Source organism: Agrilus planipennis, unplaced genomic scaffold (assembly GCF_000699045.2).
Source record: "Agrilus planipennis isolate EAB-ADULT unplaced genomic scaffold, Apla_2.0 scaffold199, whole genome shotgun sequence".
NCBI classification, from domain to species: domain Eukaryota; kingdom Metazoa; phylum Arthropoda; class Insecta; order Coleoptera; family Buprestidae; genus Agrilus; species Agrilus planipennis.
The window spans coordinates 393,328-411,719 of record NW_020439011.1 but is presented as its reverse complement, the minus strand read 5'-3'; the positions used below and the strand labels follow the sequence as shown (position 1 = coordinate 411,719).

General features: G+C 31.0%; 3 protein-coding genes across 9 annotated transcripts; all 3 read right to left on the bottom strand.

The window, feature by feature from the left end:
- Positions 1 to 791: 791 nt before the first annotated feature.
- LOC108741270 (calcium and integrin-binding family member 2) lies at positions 792 to 1,879 on the bottom strand. The gene is made up of 5 exons (XM_018476011.1): positions 1,797 to 1,879; positions 1,704 to 1,738; positions 1,532 to 1,649; positions 1,323 to 1,470; positions 792 to 1,254 (listed from the first exon to the last, which is right to left on the bottom strand). The coding sequence occupies exons 1-5, from the start codon at positions 1,845 to 1,847 to the stop codon at positions 1,037 to 1,039; spliced, it is 570 nt and encodes a 189-aa protein (XP_018331513.1). The 5' UTR covers positions 1,848 to 1,879; the 3' UTR covers positions 792 to 1,036.
- Positions 1,880 to 2,373: 494 nt separating this feature from the next.
- Positions 2,374 to 12,060, bottom strand: LOC108741268 (NGFI-A-binding protein homolog). Of its 5 annotated transcripts, none has more exons than XM_018475999.1 (9): positions 11,562 to 12,059; positions 6,445 to 6,889; positions 6,182 to 6,389; positions 5,874 to 6,121; positions 4,977 to 5,190; positions 3,104 to 3,186; positions 2,900 to 2,990; positions 2,790 to 2,840; positions 2,374 to 2,556 (listed from the first exon to the last, which is right to left on the bottom strand). In XM_018475999.1, the coding sequence occupies exons 1-9, from the start codon at positions 11,788 to 11,790 to the stop codon at positions 2,392 to 2,394; spliced, it is 1,734 nt and encodes a 577-aa protein (XP_018331501.1). In that variant the 5' UTR covers positions 11,791 to 12,059; the 3' UTR covers positions 2,374 to 2,391. The 5 variants fall into 5 exon arrangements, with proteins under 5 accessions (XP_018331501.1, XP_018331502.1, XP_018331503.1 ...); XM_018476000.1 differs by having other exon boundaries at positions 3,104 to 3,180; XM_018476001.1 differs by lacking the exon at positions 2,790 to 2,840.
- Positions 12,061 to 14,447: 2,387 nt separating this feature from the next.
- LOC108741265 (conserved oligomeric Golgi complex subunit 3) lies at positions 14,448 to 18,176 on the bottom strand. 3 transcript variants are annotated; one of them, XM_018475994.2, is made up of 14 exons: positions 18,157 to 18,176; positions 17,950 to 18,017; positions 17,408 to 17,603; positions 17,170 to 17,355; positions 16,835 to 17,110; positions 16,507 to 16,775; positions 16,229 to 16,444; positions 16,031 to 16,170; positions 15,817 to 15,974; positions 15,639 to 15,762; positions 15,404 to 15,579; positions 15,014 to 15,352; positions 14,763 to 14,960; positions 14,448 to 14,707 (listed from the first exon to the last, which is right to left on the bottom strand). In XM_018475994.2, the coding sequence occupies exons 2-14, from the start codon at positions 17,964 to 17,966 to the stop codon at positions 14,528 to 14,530; spliced, it is 2,475 nt and encodes an 824-aa protein (XP_018331496.1). In that variant the 5' UTR covers positions 17,967 to 18,017; positions 18,157 to 18,176; the 3' UTR covers positions 14,448 to 14,527. The 3 variants fall into 3 exon arrangements, with proteins under 3 accessions (XP_018331496.1, XP_018331495.1, XP_018331497.1); XM_018475993.2 differs by having other exon boundaries at positions 18,073 to 18,163; XM_018475995.2 differs by lacking the exon at positions 18,157 to 18,176 and adding an exon at positions 18,073 to 18,103 and having other exon boundaries at positions 17,862 to 18,017.
- Positions 18,177 to 18,392: the final 216 nt, after the last annotated feature.

Here is an 18,392-nt window from a genome sequence, read left to right as displayed (position 1 = left end):
AGTATGAGCTGTAAGGATTGTAAAATATTGACTTTCTATTTATGTACCTTTTCTAATTCTGTATAGAGTATTTATATAATTTTAAGTTTGTTTTGTTTTAAACTCGGAAGGCAAAGCAAAAATAATTAGTAAAATCATCAATTATCAGGTTTTTAACGCCAAAGTATATAAGAATCAATAACGGTCAAATACTGTAAAGAAACAAATCAATTACATGCATGGTTTTAAAAAATATAGTCGTTGTCGAGCTAAGGTTTAAGAAATTTAAGTTAAAAATATAATTGTGGAGGTTCGTAGACCAATTTTCCTGGACTAATTTTAAATGCTAAGGTGTTGTTAGTAGGTAAGTACGTACTAGTGGTAGCGATATCGAAAGCCACTAGTATGTACCACAATAATGTGCTTAATGGCGACTGTCTCTTGAATAAATAAATAATGAAGCTTTGGACTATTGTAAGTCCTACATTTGCTACCTAGAAATGACGATTTAAAGACTTACTGTTACCTAAAACTAAAATCATTGGCGTATTATTACGCATTCTGTATATAATCAAATGGGGGTTTTCTCATGGAAAAATCTGCACGTGCCTTTCTCTCTATTGTATAACAATGAAAAAGTTCTTCTATTTCTCTATATAACGTGTTGTAAAATGTGTAGAAATAAGTTGTGACTCTTTTTTTCTCGTTGAATCTGTTGAAATGAAATAAATGTTGATTCCGTACCATTCTGATGTTACCATTTTCGAATGTCCCTGCCTAAAACGTATCTTACCCTTTAAGAAACCAAAAAGTTCGTTTTATACAGTTTATTAAAATTTATAAGAAGGAAGAACTCTAATTTAAATATAGTTCATCTATATAACAATTAATTGTGCAAATTATATTTTTTATCTATTAACATCCTTGTTGTTTCATATAGACAATTTACTAGAAATTGTCGATAATTATTTATTTTGTTACGAACAAACAAACTTTTTCCGATTAAAAACCCATACAAATAAACAAGGCACAACGATTTTGCAACAACAAATCATATTTAAATTCTTATATGGAAAGTGGATAAGAAATCAGGAGCTCTGGTAATCACATGTTCAAATTCCATGAATGATAACTTGCTGTCACCATCTACATCTGCTTCTTCAATAACTTTTTCTATAATTTGTTGCATTTCTTCATTAGTTAGTTCTTCCCTTGTTAGTAGTCGTAGCGTTTGATCTAAATCTTCTTGACCAATGTGCTGATCCCCGTCGAAGTCTTAAAGAAGCAAAAAAGTACCTTTTAGGTATTTGAATTTAAAAAAAAAACTAAGACCGAACACATACCGTATATGCGAAAAGCATAGTAGACCTTTATATCTCTAGGTGCTTGCTCACTAAAAACTGATAACAAATCTAAAAAATCTTCAAACGACAGATCACCTTTCCCGTCCCTTGAAAACAGCTCACAAATTCGTCGTCTGAAGGGATTTTCCTGAAGTTTTTGAATACCGAAAGAAGACACGAAAAATATGAAATGTTTGATTATTTCTTACTCTTAACTCTGGTAATTTCTCCATACTTTCTAAAGGAATTCGAACAGTCATAGACTGATTTTCGGTCATGCGGCTTGGTACAAGTTGCGGATCTACTTCTCGGAATTTCTTGAACACTCTAACGAAAAATCAAATCCTATCCATCAGGTTATCGTAATCATTAAAACCTTACCTCAATATTTCCTTTCGCGTGAAAAAAGTACAGTCCTTGAAAAAAACAAAATAAAGTACTACTTACACGAAAATCAAGCATCAACCACCGTACCTGATAATTTTCTAACTGTTGTTCGGTAAATGTTATTAATTTGTTGCCCATTGTGTGACATAGCGAAAATGAGAAGTGTAGAATTGCAATTTTCAAACAAGAACTACACTCATTGTGTCACATGCGTCAGCCTACAAGGGTGCGGCAACAAGTTTGCAATTTGTATTGATTCCACCCCAAAGCATGGGGGTGGAAAGTGAAACCGGTCTGCGAAAAAATAGTACACACAAGTACAATCAAATTAACCTAACAGCTACATAAAATGAAATGCTAATTAAAAGTGATACGCCAGAATCAATATTACCTATCTGTGACAAATACGGTTCTGTAATGAAAAACAATTAATAATTATTTTTTGTTGACTGACACTACAATTTCAAAGAAGACGAGTTAGCGGTAAATCACTGAAAAATAAATATTTATTTAGATACCAAAACGAGATGGGTTGAAAATTATTTATTTCAATCAATATCTCTCTTAATTACTGCAAAAACGGTATAAGGCGATACATTTAATGAAGCACACTGTTTAGAAATTTGTTTGAGTGTAATGTCTCGGATAAATGGCACAATTTCCACGAAAATTTATGGGGACTTTACGATAAATTTTCCAATTTTCTTGGTATAATTGATGTTGACATAACTAAAGCAGGATTTGCCACAGCAATTATATTGTCCCCACTTGCAGCTATTACTTGAATATTTGGCGACATCTTGTTGTGATCGTTTCGTATTTCGGCGTCCTTCTTGTCTTCGCCCGTCTAAAACGAATTAAAGTTTAAATAGGTCAAAGGCGCTTTAGGAAAAGAAAAGCTTTTTTAAATTTATGGCGCACATTCCGGTTTTTAATTAAGCAGATTAAAGGTTTTTATTGAGATTTAAGCCGAGTGCCTTCGTTATTCGCTGAATTTTTATTTTTTAACATCTTACGGTCCCCTTTTTCCGATCGCTATTCGACCACAAAGATTTACAAAAAAATAATTGGATGAAGTACCTGATTGCTATCATTTCCTGTTAATGTATTATCGTTATCATTGTCAGTTACCTGGGGAAAAAAGGGAAATATGCCAATTTTAAACTAACTTATCTCCTTAATGCCATTACCTGTACTGGAGAACTGCAATTGCTATAAACAAAAGAATTTTCTAAACTGTCTTCGTTTTCTGTAGAGGAAACGTTTCGACCTCCACTGTCCCTAAAACATTCCAATTAAAACTGCATGTTTATTATACAGACGTGGCGTACTGATGAGATCAAATAAGATTGAAATTGCGATTTACTGACTCAATAGATTCTTATTCAACTTACTTTAAATTATTGTTCTTTGAATGATGTTGAAAAAAGAGTCTTATAGGTGACTGGGCTAAGCACGCTTCGTGGTTATCCTGAAACTGTAAATATATTTAAATACGTCCCTGCGTGATTATTATCTATACTGTAAAACGAGAAGCCTGTAATTACTCTCAAAGCAGCTGCAATTAATTAAGATATAATTAAAGATTAAACAAGGAAGATATGAAAATATGAAAAGGACAGCGCTGTATTCAGGATTCTGCTTTTTAATTACGAAAAAGTTAGTTAATGCTAGGAAAAATACTAATATTCACTCTTACCTCTGATCTTCTTCAAAATGCATGCCAACTTAAAGAAGTTTAATTAGTAGATCTAAAAGCGAACTTACCGTTTCGAAAACTAATGCCTGCAAATAAGCCGAAGTAAAAAAGCACATCAAATTAAAAAGCTTAGGACACCAAAGCCATGTTATCTGTTTTTGATTTTACATATATATATATATATATACAATAGAAAAAATGCTTTAACTAAAAAAGACCTTTGTATATCTTTTGGCTTGGAACTACCAGCAGTTTTTCATCCGAATAATTCCAAACCAAAAATTAAAAAACCTTTTGTTATAGCGACTAGAAAATAATTATTACATTTCTTATAAAAGTTGCTTGTAAACCATTTCTATAGGTTAGTTAAGTATAATTTTTTTTGAGTAAAAAGCCAAGAAGCAATATTATGTTTGTATGCTATATGACCTTATAAGTTTTCATAATAAGTTTTTTGTTCACTGCAAAATTAGGTTTCTGTTCTAATAACTACTGTCTGCAGTGTATCCCTCCCCGCCTTAGTCCTGTTTTATACTGAAGTGGTGAAGATTAAAGCTAAGGACATTTGTCGTCCCTCGGTAGCACCCAGGGCGAACCACCACCTTGTATTTATGTCACTAACTTTTCGTTAGTATAGAAATGGTAAACAAGAAATTTTACTTATAGCTTGTATATACGGGGTGTCTTATTTTCAATATCTTTTGTAAAGTAAATAAATTTTCTTCAATTGCTTCTTAGTTTTGATTAGATATTAGTTATTGCTCGTTTAAATATGTCTCTTATGATAAATTAAATATTATAATTTGAAAATTAAATTGCGATATATAGTACGATCGAAAAAGGACAAGTATCAATAAGGTCCAGTCTCCATGCTAAAATAAATAAGATTTATATTCGAAAAATATTAGGCTACCTGCCTGATAAAAAAACATAATATAATGATATATAAGCTCAAGTTGATATGTAAATTATTTCAAATTTGTGCACTTTTTTTTTTACCTTTAGAGAAAATGTATAAAATACATCCCCAAAATAATTCTTCATTATTTTGCAGCGAAAATTGGGTCATATTGATATCCGTCCTTCGAAAACTAAACTATTCTCTAAGCTTTATTGCCAATAAGAAACAATTATTTGATATTCTCGATAAATAGGAATACCTTTTAATGTTCACTACAAAGTAGTAGTACAACTGTTTTGGCCTGTTGAGACTTGTGAAGGTAACTCTTCACGAAAGCTCAACAACTGTAGAGTAAAAGCTCCAATATGGTGAACATTAAAAGCAATATTTCGTCGTTAAATTTATGTATATATTTAAATAATATTTTATTTCACAAACAACCGACTCTAGATTAATTAAATATTATAAATAATTTCAATTGAAATTATTATAAAGATTGCTTTGTGTTGTAAAAATCGTAAAGACACCCTGTATAGTAAATGCTAAAATATTTAAGAAAAAATATCACCTGTGTATTATATTATACATTATAAGCAAATATGCGAAGCTTATTTTTAGCGGTAAGCAGTTATACGTGTGTGCTTTTTTAGTCAGTTAAGTTAATTACGATTTTTGAAAAATTCGCTGCATCAAAACCCCCTGCTGATCCAGTATTGCTGTACGACGAATTGGATAAATCTGATTTTCCATCAATATCCAACTTTATTTTTTTATCGACTGACTGTTCACTTTCGGAAAGTGAATGTTTTAAACCGATTTTCATTCCATGTTGCGTTTCCGAAATTTCGCCGTAAAATTTATTTGAAATTGACGAAGAAACGCTAGGAGAAAAGAGAATGTAATTTTTAAGTTCAAAAACTTATGTATGTATTAACAAACGCATGATATAGTTGAGGCATTCAAAATTGGCATAGTCCACAATAAAACTGTGGCATTTATTTTCTTCTTTCAACTTATTAATCAGACTAGTGCGGTTGCTGATAGACGACTACTTTTACATATCTTATATATAGAAAAGAGATGTCAGATAGGAACTGCAGCGAGCACTAATAAAGAAAACGGAGTAACATTAAACCAATTAATATGTAACAGAAAGAGATGCAGACAGGCAGAATTTGAGCATGTTGCTGGAACCGCTTGTCTAAAGATATAATTCCAACTAGACAGTTATAAAGCCGACCATGATCTTTTGCACACCCTTAGCAACCCCTAACCGCTGCACTGCTTACTACTATTCAGTTATCTCTTTCTATTTTGTCTGTTCTCCTCATGAAGCATTTCCTATCTTCCTATATCCTAACAAGGACGTGTTCAAAACGCTGCAAATGACTACACTCCCAAGTGGAGACAAGAAACAAGATAATTTATTGGGGTCTTTGCCAATTTTGATCGTCCGAACTATAATTATCTTAATAGCAGCAACAACAGAAAATATTTCGATATAAAAATTTGATTTTGACTAATTGTGAACGATGACAAGGATCATTACTCGTACAGTACTTACTGAGTTTTGGAATAATTTAAACCAGATTCTTTGACTATTTGTCTGGCTAAAGGAAACAGTTCATCCCTTCTTGTAAGCAAACTTGGTACAAATCTACAAATTTGAGCAGCAGCTTCGTTTACTGATACTTCATGTAATGTTAGTTGCTTTTCAGGTTTTCTTTTACAGTCAAATCTGCCATAAATAGCAGCATACCGTCTAATTTCTTCCATTCTTTTTGGATCATGTTCAGACATCGACATAACCAGCTAAAAGATTTTTTAACTTATCTTTTCTTTCTGTATTCAGTATGAAAGAGAATTTCTTACATCGAGTTCTTTACACATTTTCTTTTTATTACTAAACGGTTTGGGTTCAACTTGTGGCAACTGTTTGCTTATTTTTTCTGCAGCTGCGGCAATTTTGGCAATTTGAAGTTCCGTTAAAGTGGGAATGATGTTAACTGATGATGAACTTGCACCAGGACTCGAACTAGAAGACGGCGGACAAGATGGTCCATCGAGAGGCGAATAAGGCCTACAATTTTTCTCGATAAACCTATGTATACATTCAAACCACGGAGTCCTCATACCTTTTAGACATTATGTGAAGACTAGAATTAGCAGTTGTTGGCAAAGAAGAGGATTCTCCACTTATAGGAATTGTATATGGTATTTTATTTGTTTCTTGATTACTTGCTTCTATAGTGCTTTGGTATCCATAATTGCTGGATATTCTTGGACTTGATATTTCGACATCGAAATCTTCTCCAGGTATGAGGGGAGTTTTGAACTTATTAGGATTTGAAACCCATTCTTGAAGAGACTTCTGAAGCCTTCTAACGTGCAAGGGTTTTGATGCCATACCTACCAACGACATTATCTCCAAGAACTCTTCTTCACCAGCGTCACAAAGCTGATGGACATCATCGCCACCCATTTCTAACAATGTGTCGTAGTAGAATAGTAGAGATGCGTTTTGCATCACACGAAAAAGTTGAAGTTCAGCGAGATTGGATGGGTAGGACGTCGGATAAACTGGAAAGAGAATCTTCAGTGAAGATCTAGATATGTATTTGTAACATAATGTTCAGTAAAACTTTAAATGGAAAAGATTGCGAAAAGCAATGGTCACATTTCATAGTAAAAAATTTAGAATTTGATTTGTTAACAGGTCTTCTGGAGATGTGGGTATTGAACAATGGGAAATTGGATTGAAAATTTGGCCATACGTATAAGTATAATGTAGGGCGTTAGTTTTTTATTCTTTGTTAGATTCAGCTGTCCATTGGAATATGAACCAGTCGGACTGTTGTGTTTGTTATCTTCCGTCTTGTTCCCATTATTGTTTATTATACTCTTCTTCATTGTGCCTCATTACAATCAACGTACGAACCCTTTTTGTACACGCTTATACGCTTGCTTGTACGTTGCTACCTGATGAATGTACCCAAAGGTGTAATACGCACGCAATTGGTAGCGACTCGACCAAACATCGACGTGAATAAATTAAGCGGGTCTTCTGTTATTTTTTGTTGACCACAAAAAGTGCAGAACGCAGTCTGCGAGTGTGAGAAAACCAAAGGGGTGATCTCTTCCGTAAGTCTGTAAAAGAAAAAACGGAATACCTGACCTTTTTTATAGTGGGTGCTCCGTTGAAATAAAGGACCTCTCTCTTGACCGTGTCTCTGAATATTAAGTAGACTACCCCATACGTGTACGTGATTTTTTTTCGGCAGTTCACACGAAACTTAGCGCAATGTCCCCTTATTATTAAAACGATCAAGTAATCTTGTTTTTTTATACATTAACCAACCAAAGCATCTGCCACATGTAGAACCCCATGAGACTTTTCCTGGACTCGACGTTTTTCTTATACCATATCTAAGAGTTACCTACCCCATAAGTCAATTATCACTTTGACGAACATCCTCAACCAAGTTTCAGCTTTAGCTTACAATTTTTGAAATTGTACAATCACTTCAAATGTAGTGAAACATCAATGGATTGAGTAATAACTGAAGGACTTAGAACAATCTTTCCTTTCAAAAGGATTTTTTTTGTTGTTTTGCATATGAAATTGGAAAGCAACCCTCAGATCAACGTGACCCACTAATGAGTCCACGTATTTTAATTGGAATAAATGCTTCTTAATTTCTGTTACAAAAATTTTTAGTGGTTTATCTTTAATTGTTTGGTCTACCATGATCTATTTTTACAATTTATGTCTTAATTTCTAAATTGATGATATTCTGATACAGGTTTAAAAACCGTTCAATTTCATAATAAAATCCTGTTGAATGGAAAGATCCTTTTAAATTCTCCAGTTATTTTTTTAAATAAAAAATTTTGAATGAAGAAACCATCTGGCGAGTTGTACAATGTTTATTATGAATAACTGTAAAAGTTTCTGCTTGCAACTAAATTTTTTCAAGCACTAAAAAAAAAATAAAAATCGTTACAGACCTTTTCTTGGTAATTTTAGATTTCACCTCCAACCCCCGAGTAACATAAACTACAAATTGCGCCATTTCTCTACTCAAAGAATCAGTATCGTTGTAGAAACATTATTAATAACCTTTTATTGTTTTTAATACATTAAAAGCCGTTAATGATTTCTTTTAAGGGTAAAAAATAACACATATGGTTTGTACCTACACATTTTTTTGTTAGGATTCGTCAACTCGTCTACTTGTTTTTTTTTTTTACTGAAAGCCATTGTTTTGTTAGCATATTGTATATACGGAAGAAGATTTAAATCCCACGGTCGGTAATAGATGAAAAAACACCTGACGTTCAAACACCGCATAAAAAAATAATAATAAATTAGAATCGTTTGCCTTAGTTTCGTCTCAGCTTAATGTTTTTGTTTGTTAGTAGTAACGTAGTCTTAAAAAACAAAATGTAAAGTTTCTAAAATTACTTAATAAAAGAAAAAATGAATAAAGAAAGCTGAAGTGATATTTTCAATCATGAAAAACATTTGAAGTGGTGGAAGCTGTGGGGAAAAACAACGCATAAATTTGGAAATATTGCAAAAGGATAATATGCGTAGTGTTCAAATATCATCTACTTTTTATAATTAGCAATTACGTTTATAATAAATTTTATAATTTAGCTGTGCTTCATAAAATCAACATAACCGTATCCCTTTTAATTTCAATTTTCAAATAATTTTTAAAATTATCCTGGAGTATCTGAATGCAGATCTCTTGAAGATTTTTATAGTTCTAACGGTTACTTTTTGTTCTTTTTATATATATTTTTTTGCATAATTAAGTCCTTTCAAATAATAACTTTCGGTTGATGAGTTCGTAACAACCCTTATAGTTTATACTTTAAAGAAATATATTGGCCGGTCCCTAGGGGTACGAATTCGCTCCTCCCCAACAAAAATTTCCAGCCAATACCAAACAGGGTACAGTATAATAGTACAAAAGTTTTTCTAAACTACCATTCTTGGTTCGGAGTTGATTCAAAGGGTTTTAATGCAGGGGTAGAACGGGTCGTTTAGGAACAATAGAATTTCACATATATAGATTTAATGTACATAAGTAAGGGCACATAATAGAAAAAAGAACATGGCAAACAGTTCGCCATTTAGTTTTTCTAGCATGTAGAAATAATCAAAAGTTCTTTTTTGAAATAATATCCACACGAAGTAAATTAAACGAGACTTTTCTTACTTTCAATTTTATGTTACTTTTATTAGCACATATAAATCTAAATTGTAATAAATGTTTATTTGTAAGATAGAATAGTTGTCAACTGAAATGAAAAAATCACACGTTTGAGTACAAAATACGAAATAAATCTTTTTGAAAAAGGAAATACTTTTATATTTGTCGTTATTATATCATCACTTGAATGACGATTTCAGTTAATTCTAAAAAAACAATTACAGAAGCAGATGAACTTGATTTAAATTGATTATGCGTGGTATTTTGTCTGAAAAATGTAAAGAATCCTTTGCTGCAACTGCTTCAGTTTTGTTAACTACACAGCAACGATTAAACCTTAAACCTGAGTACAATTCAAAGCATTTATAATCAATTATAAAACAAATTCTTTAGAGAAATAATATAGGTACAAAAGATAATTGTTGAAATTTCAGCTCATTTATAAAAGCTTTATGGAATAAATATGTATTATATCTACTATATCTCATGGAAGGTTTTCTTTCTTTTTTAAATTTTAGTTTTCAGTGTTTTTAAGGTAACTTTTTATGTTTTTTTATGATTAGTGGAAATCCTAACGGAAATTTTTATTAGTGTCTATAATTGAATAAGCGAAACTTTTTAGGATTCAAAGTTAGAAGTAAGTTCAACTTTTCGTGGCATGAATGTTCGACATTAAAAATGCAATATATTTAGGAAGAATAAATTGAAAAGATGCGATTATGTAGTTAAAAGTATAAAGGTTGTGTGAGCGAATGTTAATACCTATAAGAAAATATCGCCATGAAATCTGTCAAACCCGTTTGTAACGAAAAACTGTCTTGTGTAGTTTTTGTGAGATGAAGTTTTTTAAAGGACCTGGCGAACTAGATCCAGACTCACTACTTTTTCATCTAGAATTTTTCATTAACGACAAAAACCTTGACGCCGTATTCTTTTAATTTACTAGTCTAGCTAATATAAAAACGTATCACGGCAGCTTCGATTTTATGAAGAATGGTAAAATGTTACAGCCGAAAAAGCGACTTGATCGGAATTCTTTAATAAAGCATTTCGTATTTCATCATTAAACATGCTCTTAGTATATATACACTTGCTAATAGTAATACTCCTAGTAAATGAAAAATAGAACTGAAGAAGCATGAACTGTAAAGAACAAAATCAAAAAAGTTCCCAGTGAAAACTTTAAGAAATATACCGTTACACTTTAAAAATTTAATTCTTTGTAATTGAAATAAAAACGTCTCTATTCTTATACCATCTAATAAAATTTAGTACGAACGCTAAAAAGAAATCCTTATAGAGTAAAGCATAAATATCCTTTTTATTTATATATTAGGTAAGCCATACATTTGGCTATGCAATTCCCTTACAAATTTCTAATTTTAATCGACGAAAAACCGACTAGCCTTTTTTTAAATTATCTTTCTTAACAATAAATACTTTGACTATGAAACACTTGCTAAATAATTTATTCATAAATAATATACATCCACTCCTACAAAAACGCTATTCATTTAGTTTTTCATTTTACTTCCAGCGCGCCAAAGACTCAATACGTTTACTGTCTTATAGATTCATTAATAAAATTAAAGAAATAAAAATAATAAATAAACTTATTTAGTCTACTTAATAGGTTTCTGAAAAATTTGGAACATCAACAGATTATATGAACTTGAATATGTGTATGTTAAAAGGAAACACATCAAAGTTTTCATTAATAAGCTTTTTTGGCGTTAAAACTGTTTTACTTTATGTATGCCATGTTATAAAAATGAGCTTATTCAGAAAGTAACAAAAAATCGTTTGGCATTGTAAAAACTTTTTCAATTTGTTATTGAGCTTTTTCGCGTATATTTGAAAACCATAGGTTATAGAATTAAGAAACACCTAAATAGATAAAACCTACGATGAAATTTAATTTACCTATACATACATATCCTGCAGGACGAGATATACATCATACAGGACAATATAAGATTGAGAAAAAGGAACGAAGAAAAGCTGAAAGAAAAGTTAAAAAAGTTACGAACTTGTTTTGTTGTGGTTTTTGCTCATAATTTTCTTGAGAATAGAAGGAGAAGAATTCCTGTAGAAGAGTGATAGCGGACTGGCGGTGGTTTGAGGAAATAGAGGCGTCGTGGTGATAGGAGGCGTCGCTGAAGGAACTGGAGTCGTCGCAACGGTTTTCGGTGACATACGCACTACAGAACATGCTGACGAAGAGCGCGAATCATCAACAGTTGCAAGTTCACTATCCATCGGTCCAGTAATAAGTCATTAAAAACTTTTTCAAAAACTATTTGCGCCAAATTCACGACTTTTTGCGACCCGCACTCATCCGCAAAAATTTTATAAGGGTTGCAGCGTGTAGCGTTAACACTACAAACTACTACAACGAAAGGGTTTTTGTTTTCGAAGGCCTAAGTGGTTTCTTTACCCCACTTCGAAATTGTCCCCACTTCTATCCTGCTGCTTAACGAAAGCTGATTGTACATATATAGAATAATGAGTACACAACTTACTTTACCATTACATACACCATCATTGCTGACATACATTTAAAAAGCAATTTTTATAAATACAATACTAGACGATGTACTGGAGTTTGAAGAAATTATGATTTTAGCTCCTACAGGACATATACTTCAACCACTTTTCTTCCAGACCAACATATTTAAGGAAACTTATGTTGTTGTTATCAAAAACTAAATTAACAATTTTGTAACAATATTAACTCGGTGAGCTTTTCGATAAAGAAAACTTCAACAAGAGGAGATCTCAAAATAAATTTTCCAAAGCGTTGTGATCGGTGAAAACCAATATCAATTTTATTTTCTGTTTTCTAGTTTTCAAAATTTCAAAAAGATCCTACTAGATATACATTTAAAATGCAATTTTTTTAAATAAAAAACTACACGATATACCTACTTGAGTTTGAAGAAATTAGGATTTTGGCACCTACAAGTACATATACTTCAATCACTTTTCTTCTAGAATCTAGACTAATATATTTAAGAAAATTAATTTTATTGTTATCAAAAACTAAATTAACAATTCTGTAGCAATATTAACTCGATGAGCTTTTCAGTAAACAGAACTTCAAGATCTCAAAACAAATTTTCCAAAGCGTTGTGATCGGTGAAAACTAATATCAGTTTTATTTTCTTTCTTCTAGCTTTAAAGTTGTATCTTTGATCAATAATCATTAACTCGATAAGGGCCGAATTTACCTAAATCCGAAAAAGGATCTATAAAGCACACCCGAAAATTTCGGGGATACCATGATTTCAAAAGAAGGAATATTCTTTCAAAGCAATTTTCCGAAGCATATTTATACGGAAATGCATCTTTCTTCCGTATGCAACGCGATTTGGTGGCCAATTCTGAACATATTTTAACGACTCCCTGAAGAAAATATTCCACCCTCGAGAGTTGGAAAATTAAAGGAAAATGAAAAATAATTGGAGAAATTAACGCGACGTCATTATCATTCAGTATTTGGTAACATTTTGTTTGAGTTTGTGTTTGTGCATTTATATTTAACCGTGGTCATTTCAAATGAGAAGGACGAAGGACTTCTATCTAAACATTTTAGATATCTTATCATCTAACATTTATGTAGATATATATGCTGAAGTAACAGTTAATGAATTACAGAAATAAAACACTTACATACAAAGAGGAATCGACGCATTTTACCCACTTTATTTCTCACAGAACCATGTTTATATAATATAAAAAAATAACATTTTAATTCACATCTACAAATTATTTATAGTAACCGTTCTGTACGCTACAATTCCCGATCAACAACTGTAGTACCTATTATTTCTCCTATGCGCATCTTTACATTTCTTTTTTTTTATACGATTTATCTGATAAAAAAAGGTATCACAATTCTGTTCGCCTTTAAGGAGAATTGAAGGACATAAACAAACTGCTGTAAGAAATATCTCTGTATGATTTTTGTGTATGGGTAAAATGATCATTCCTGCCCAACAAGATTAAATAGAAATAAAAATGCTTGGAACTGTACTAACAAAGAGCGAAATAATTAACGTTAATAAACCTTTAAAATTTGTTAATAATATAACGCTCTTATAGAAAATTGAAATCAAAATTTAAAACTTTGTTGTAGTAAACCCATTTGTATCAAACTACGACTTTAGTGCAAATTATAAACAGTAAATTGTGAGATTACTGAGCAGTAAATTATTAAATCTTCACATCTGACTGTATATGTACTTGTAAATTGCATGCGAATATAAATTACATGCTTATAACAGTTTTTGGTTTAATTACTAGTTACTTTATTTAAATACGCTAATTGTATAATTAATTGATTCCCTAATTAATATTTGAATTATTAGGGCTAAAAAAGTCGAACCCACCCGATTATAGCCGATTGCTAGTACGCGGGAAATTTTATTTGAATATTTAAACGCTAAGCATGTTAGGCAACCAATCTTACACTCCTGAGTGTGAGAAGTCTAACACTAACTAGCTTTTACTTATGACTACGTCTTGTGCTAAACTTTCTAATTATTTATAATAAAAGCCAGTTATAACCAATAAACAATTAAAATAACCACTAGCAACTCTCCAAGTCTGTAAAGTCCTATCGAAGCCGGTTAAATTGTGTTTTAAATTAGCGTTATCATTTTTTAAGGGTTGTTTGTGTCTTGATAGCAAGCAGATAACGATATGAGTTTAAAAAGGCAGTACAATTTTATTTATATGTATAGACAAGCAATTATAAACTTCTAATATAATTTTAGCAAAATTTTACCCATTTAAATTGAAAATAATAGTTATTTACTGTAAAAATGTGATACCTTATTACTATAAATATTTGAACTACTATGAAATAAAAGTAACCATTCGACCAGATTTTCTTTTTTAAACAAAACAATTAGAATATAACAATAATCTTCTACAAATTTATAAATTATATATAAATATTTAGTTTCAGTAACATGAATAAACAAAAAATACTTTAATTACTTTTATCTTCAGTGGAAAAATGACTATCTTGCTCTAGCGTGAGCGATACTGAACAAACTAATACATTAACTTGTTCAGGAGATGGACAAGCTATAACCAAAAGATCTTCCTGAGTATATTTAGCTTTTGTTAACGTCTGGTGTAGTTGAATGAACACATTTATAAGATTATTCTGAAAAACAATAGAAATATTACTAAATAATATGAGCACAAAAAACATATATTACTTTTATTGGCTTCAGCAGAATAAATTCTGTTTCTTTATTAGCCAAATATAATTGCATGGACCTTTGTATATCGGGTATTTTTGTTTTAATATTTCTTTGTGATGTATTGATTAATCCAGCAAGAGCCTGTGGTTTTCCAAATTCTTGTTCCCTTAAAGGCACTACATTCTCAGTAGTTTTTGATAGAATTTGATCAGCCTAAAGAATTAAAAAATAACACTACAAGAAGTTTACCAAGGACGTTAGCAGACCTTTTGAATCCAGTTAGTCAAATTTCCAACTAAAAGTTGAACACAGAACGATATAAATGCTTCACAAGACGCTTTTAAATGTTTATCAATTTCTTTTCTTGAATCAACTAAATATTCCTTAACTTTCGGCGTTCCCTCTAAAAGGAACTCTAACAAGGCGTTATTACTGCTAAATGAAAACAATCTATTTCTTTTCTGTATTAAACCAACTGCAGCAGTTTTTATGTTACTAAAATCTAGCGCAACTTCTTTAATGGTAAAATCTGCTTGAAAAGGAGCTATTTGTTCCCTGAGGATTAAGAGGTGCTTAATTTGGAATAATTTGCCATCAATAGTTCCCTAAAATACAATGAAACAATAAATAAGGAAGTCGGAAGTTTCCAACTGTACTTTTCTTGCGGCAATTTGAGTTCCAGCGTCGTCTATAGTTTTAACACATACAACCAGAGCTTCTTGTGCTAACCCTTGAAAAGTTTCTCGATCCAATGAAAAATATAGCCTAGACAGACAAACTAATGTCCTCTTCACTGTTGGATACCACATTCCGTGCAAATCTGCTGGTGAATCTAAGATATGCAATAAAATATAAATAAATACAAAAAAGGTTTTAAATTCTGTGACCTACTTCCTGTATATGACCTAAATTGGCCTAAGTGTGCAGCATTTATTGTTGCAACTTCCTGGGACTCTACAGACACAGACGACATTCGCGAGAGAGTCCGCCCTTCACTTACTTCTTCAGCAATGTTCTACAGACAAAATAATAAACAAAAATATATAAACCAACGAAAGAATTTTAATACCTCCATTTGTTCTAGTTTCTCTGGATATGCCAGGTCACCTGGTGATGGCTTATAGGAGCTTAGGTCGTGTTGGAAGAATACGTTTGTTCTAAAAATAAGACGCTCCTCGACATCTTGCAGCAACTGTCTGATGGTCTCCACAAACTTATCTAAATATTCTAAGAAATTGCGTCAATTTAGTACAATTACAACTTCAGAATAACAAAATATTTACCATTATTTAAAACATAATCACTTAAATGTTCGTTTCGGAGAATGTTGCAAAGTTCTGTTAATATTTCTAAATGGTTTATACCTATTAAACTAGGTCGTAAACTATCGTATAAATTTTGACATATACTGGCAAGGTAATTTCTAAAAAAAAATACACAAATAGAAACACAAATGCAGAGTTAAACATTCATATAACCACCTCAACTGTTGCGATTCCTTTGAAAAGAATAGATTAAAACTAGCAGCTTCATCTTGACACATCTGCATTACAAATAGTCCTGAAGAACGAAACAACATACTATGGTCTTTCTTGTGCTTTATTTTAAGTTCATTTAATGCTTTTGCAACTGCAGCAAGTATAAAAGACCGCTGGGAAAAATAAATTTGCTGACAATCTGTTATCAGTTGACTATAACTAAAAATGTACATGTTTTAATTACGTTAAAATATAAGCTTTTACTTTGTGTTAAAATTTACCTCTCATATGTTTCTGCCTTTTCCTCAATATATTTAAGAATTGTCTTTATTTTCATGGCAGCACTTTGATACTTGCCATAATATAATGAAATTACACTATCTGATTGTGAATTATTCAGGGCCAAAAGGTCAATTTTATTATCTGGATCAGTAACTTCTTTAGTTACTGATATTATTACATTACTTACAAATGATCTAATTAAAATAATACTTTTTGATAATAAATTTTCATACTTGGCAATATATATTTTCGATTCTTTATAATTTATCTAGAATAATAAAATGACATTGATAAAAAAGTTAACGAGAATAACTGAGTTTAACTTACATGCTTGTGAAGATATTCCAAGGCAGAGTGAATACTATTCAAGTTTTCTATAAACTGTTCTGTGCTAATTTGTTCAGTAAAGTTATTTAAATCATCTGAAAGCTTGTCAAAATAAGTAAAGTAATGTAATCTTTCCTTTAAAGACTTCTTGTTTTCAATTAAAATCCTTTGATTTTTTGTAAGTTGCTCACTGACATTATGTAAACTGCATGTCCTTAGCAAAACTTCATTATATTGATTTTCCAGCTCTTGCAAAGATTTTATAGCAAACTCAGTCTGGAAAAATATTAGTGTACTAAAAGAGATGAAAGAAAAAAAAACATTTTCATATTTACATCTTCTAATAGACCCTGAAAATGTGATGACAATTCCTCTATTTTATCACAGCTGGGGAAAAGTTCTTTCAAAGCCTCCAACTTGATTTCATTCTCAACATTCACAAGCTTCTTAATAAAATCTGTGTTGGAATAAATAAACATGTCTTTATCCTCATTTGCCAGTTCTTCTATTAATGTCTCACTCTACAATTGTCATACTAAAGTTTAGAATATAACATTAAAATGAACTATTTACTTTAGTTGTTTCATAGTATTCTTCCTTAATTAAGTCACTTATTTGATACACAATGTCTAATTCTTCCTCTGATAGTGGGGCTAACGGTGATGTTGGAGCTTGCCATTTGGTTATATTATCTTGTATAGCTTTTTCCTTTAATTCTTCTATGTTTTGACTGAAAGATTTTTCATCACTTCTACTGTCCATCACGTTGCTATTTAATACAAACTTCTATTACTAATTGTTTTACTTCATTTACTATAATTAGTAAGGTTAGATGCTAGGACCATATTCTAGACATATATAAACTAATTATTTCTGATCAAATATTCCAAATATAGACAATTACTTGCAAATATCAACTAAATACTTCGAAATACTACAATATATCTAATTACTACAAGAAATATAATTGAAAATATCACTGTCAATCTCAAAATTTTTATCAAGAGGAATACACACATACACTTACCTAATAAACTACACATTCACAAAAAGGAAAATTATACTTCTCAATTACCATTTGATTCTACGTTAAGCTGTTTGTTTATATTTTTTACCTGCATTTTCTAGACATCAAGGAAATTACAGACAAGCTCACATGTAGGTGGAAAATGATCAACCATTACTGAAATAAATTAATGAAAATTACTCACAGAAATAATTTAAAAGGAAGTAAATACCTAAACTAATTAATATGTTGTGTTATAATATAATCTGTATAAGTTTAGTTGAAAATATAATAAACAAATAATAATTTAACCTACAAACTAGGGTGCAAATAAACTGCTGTCACTTAAGTAGGCATCGATAATTCACCAAATTTAAAAACATTTTTTTTTAAATAATTTACTTTAAGAACAATAATAATGTTTTAAATTTATAATCTGAATTGATAGCATTCTGTACTCTTTAATTAAACATGAACGATTCATTGTTACAATATATAAATCACTTTAAAAGCTATAGATTACTTCAGATAATCAAAATGAACCCACCTTCA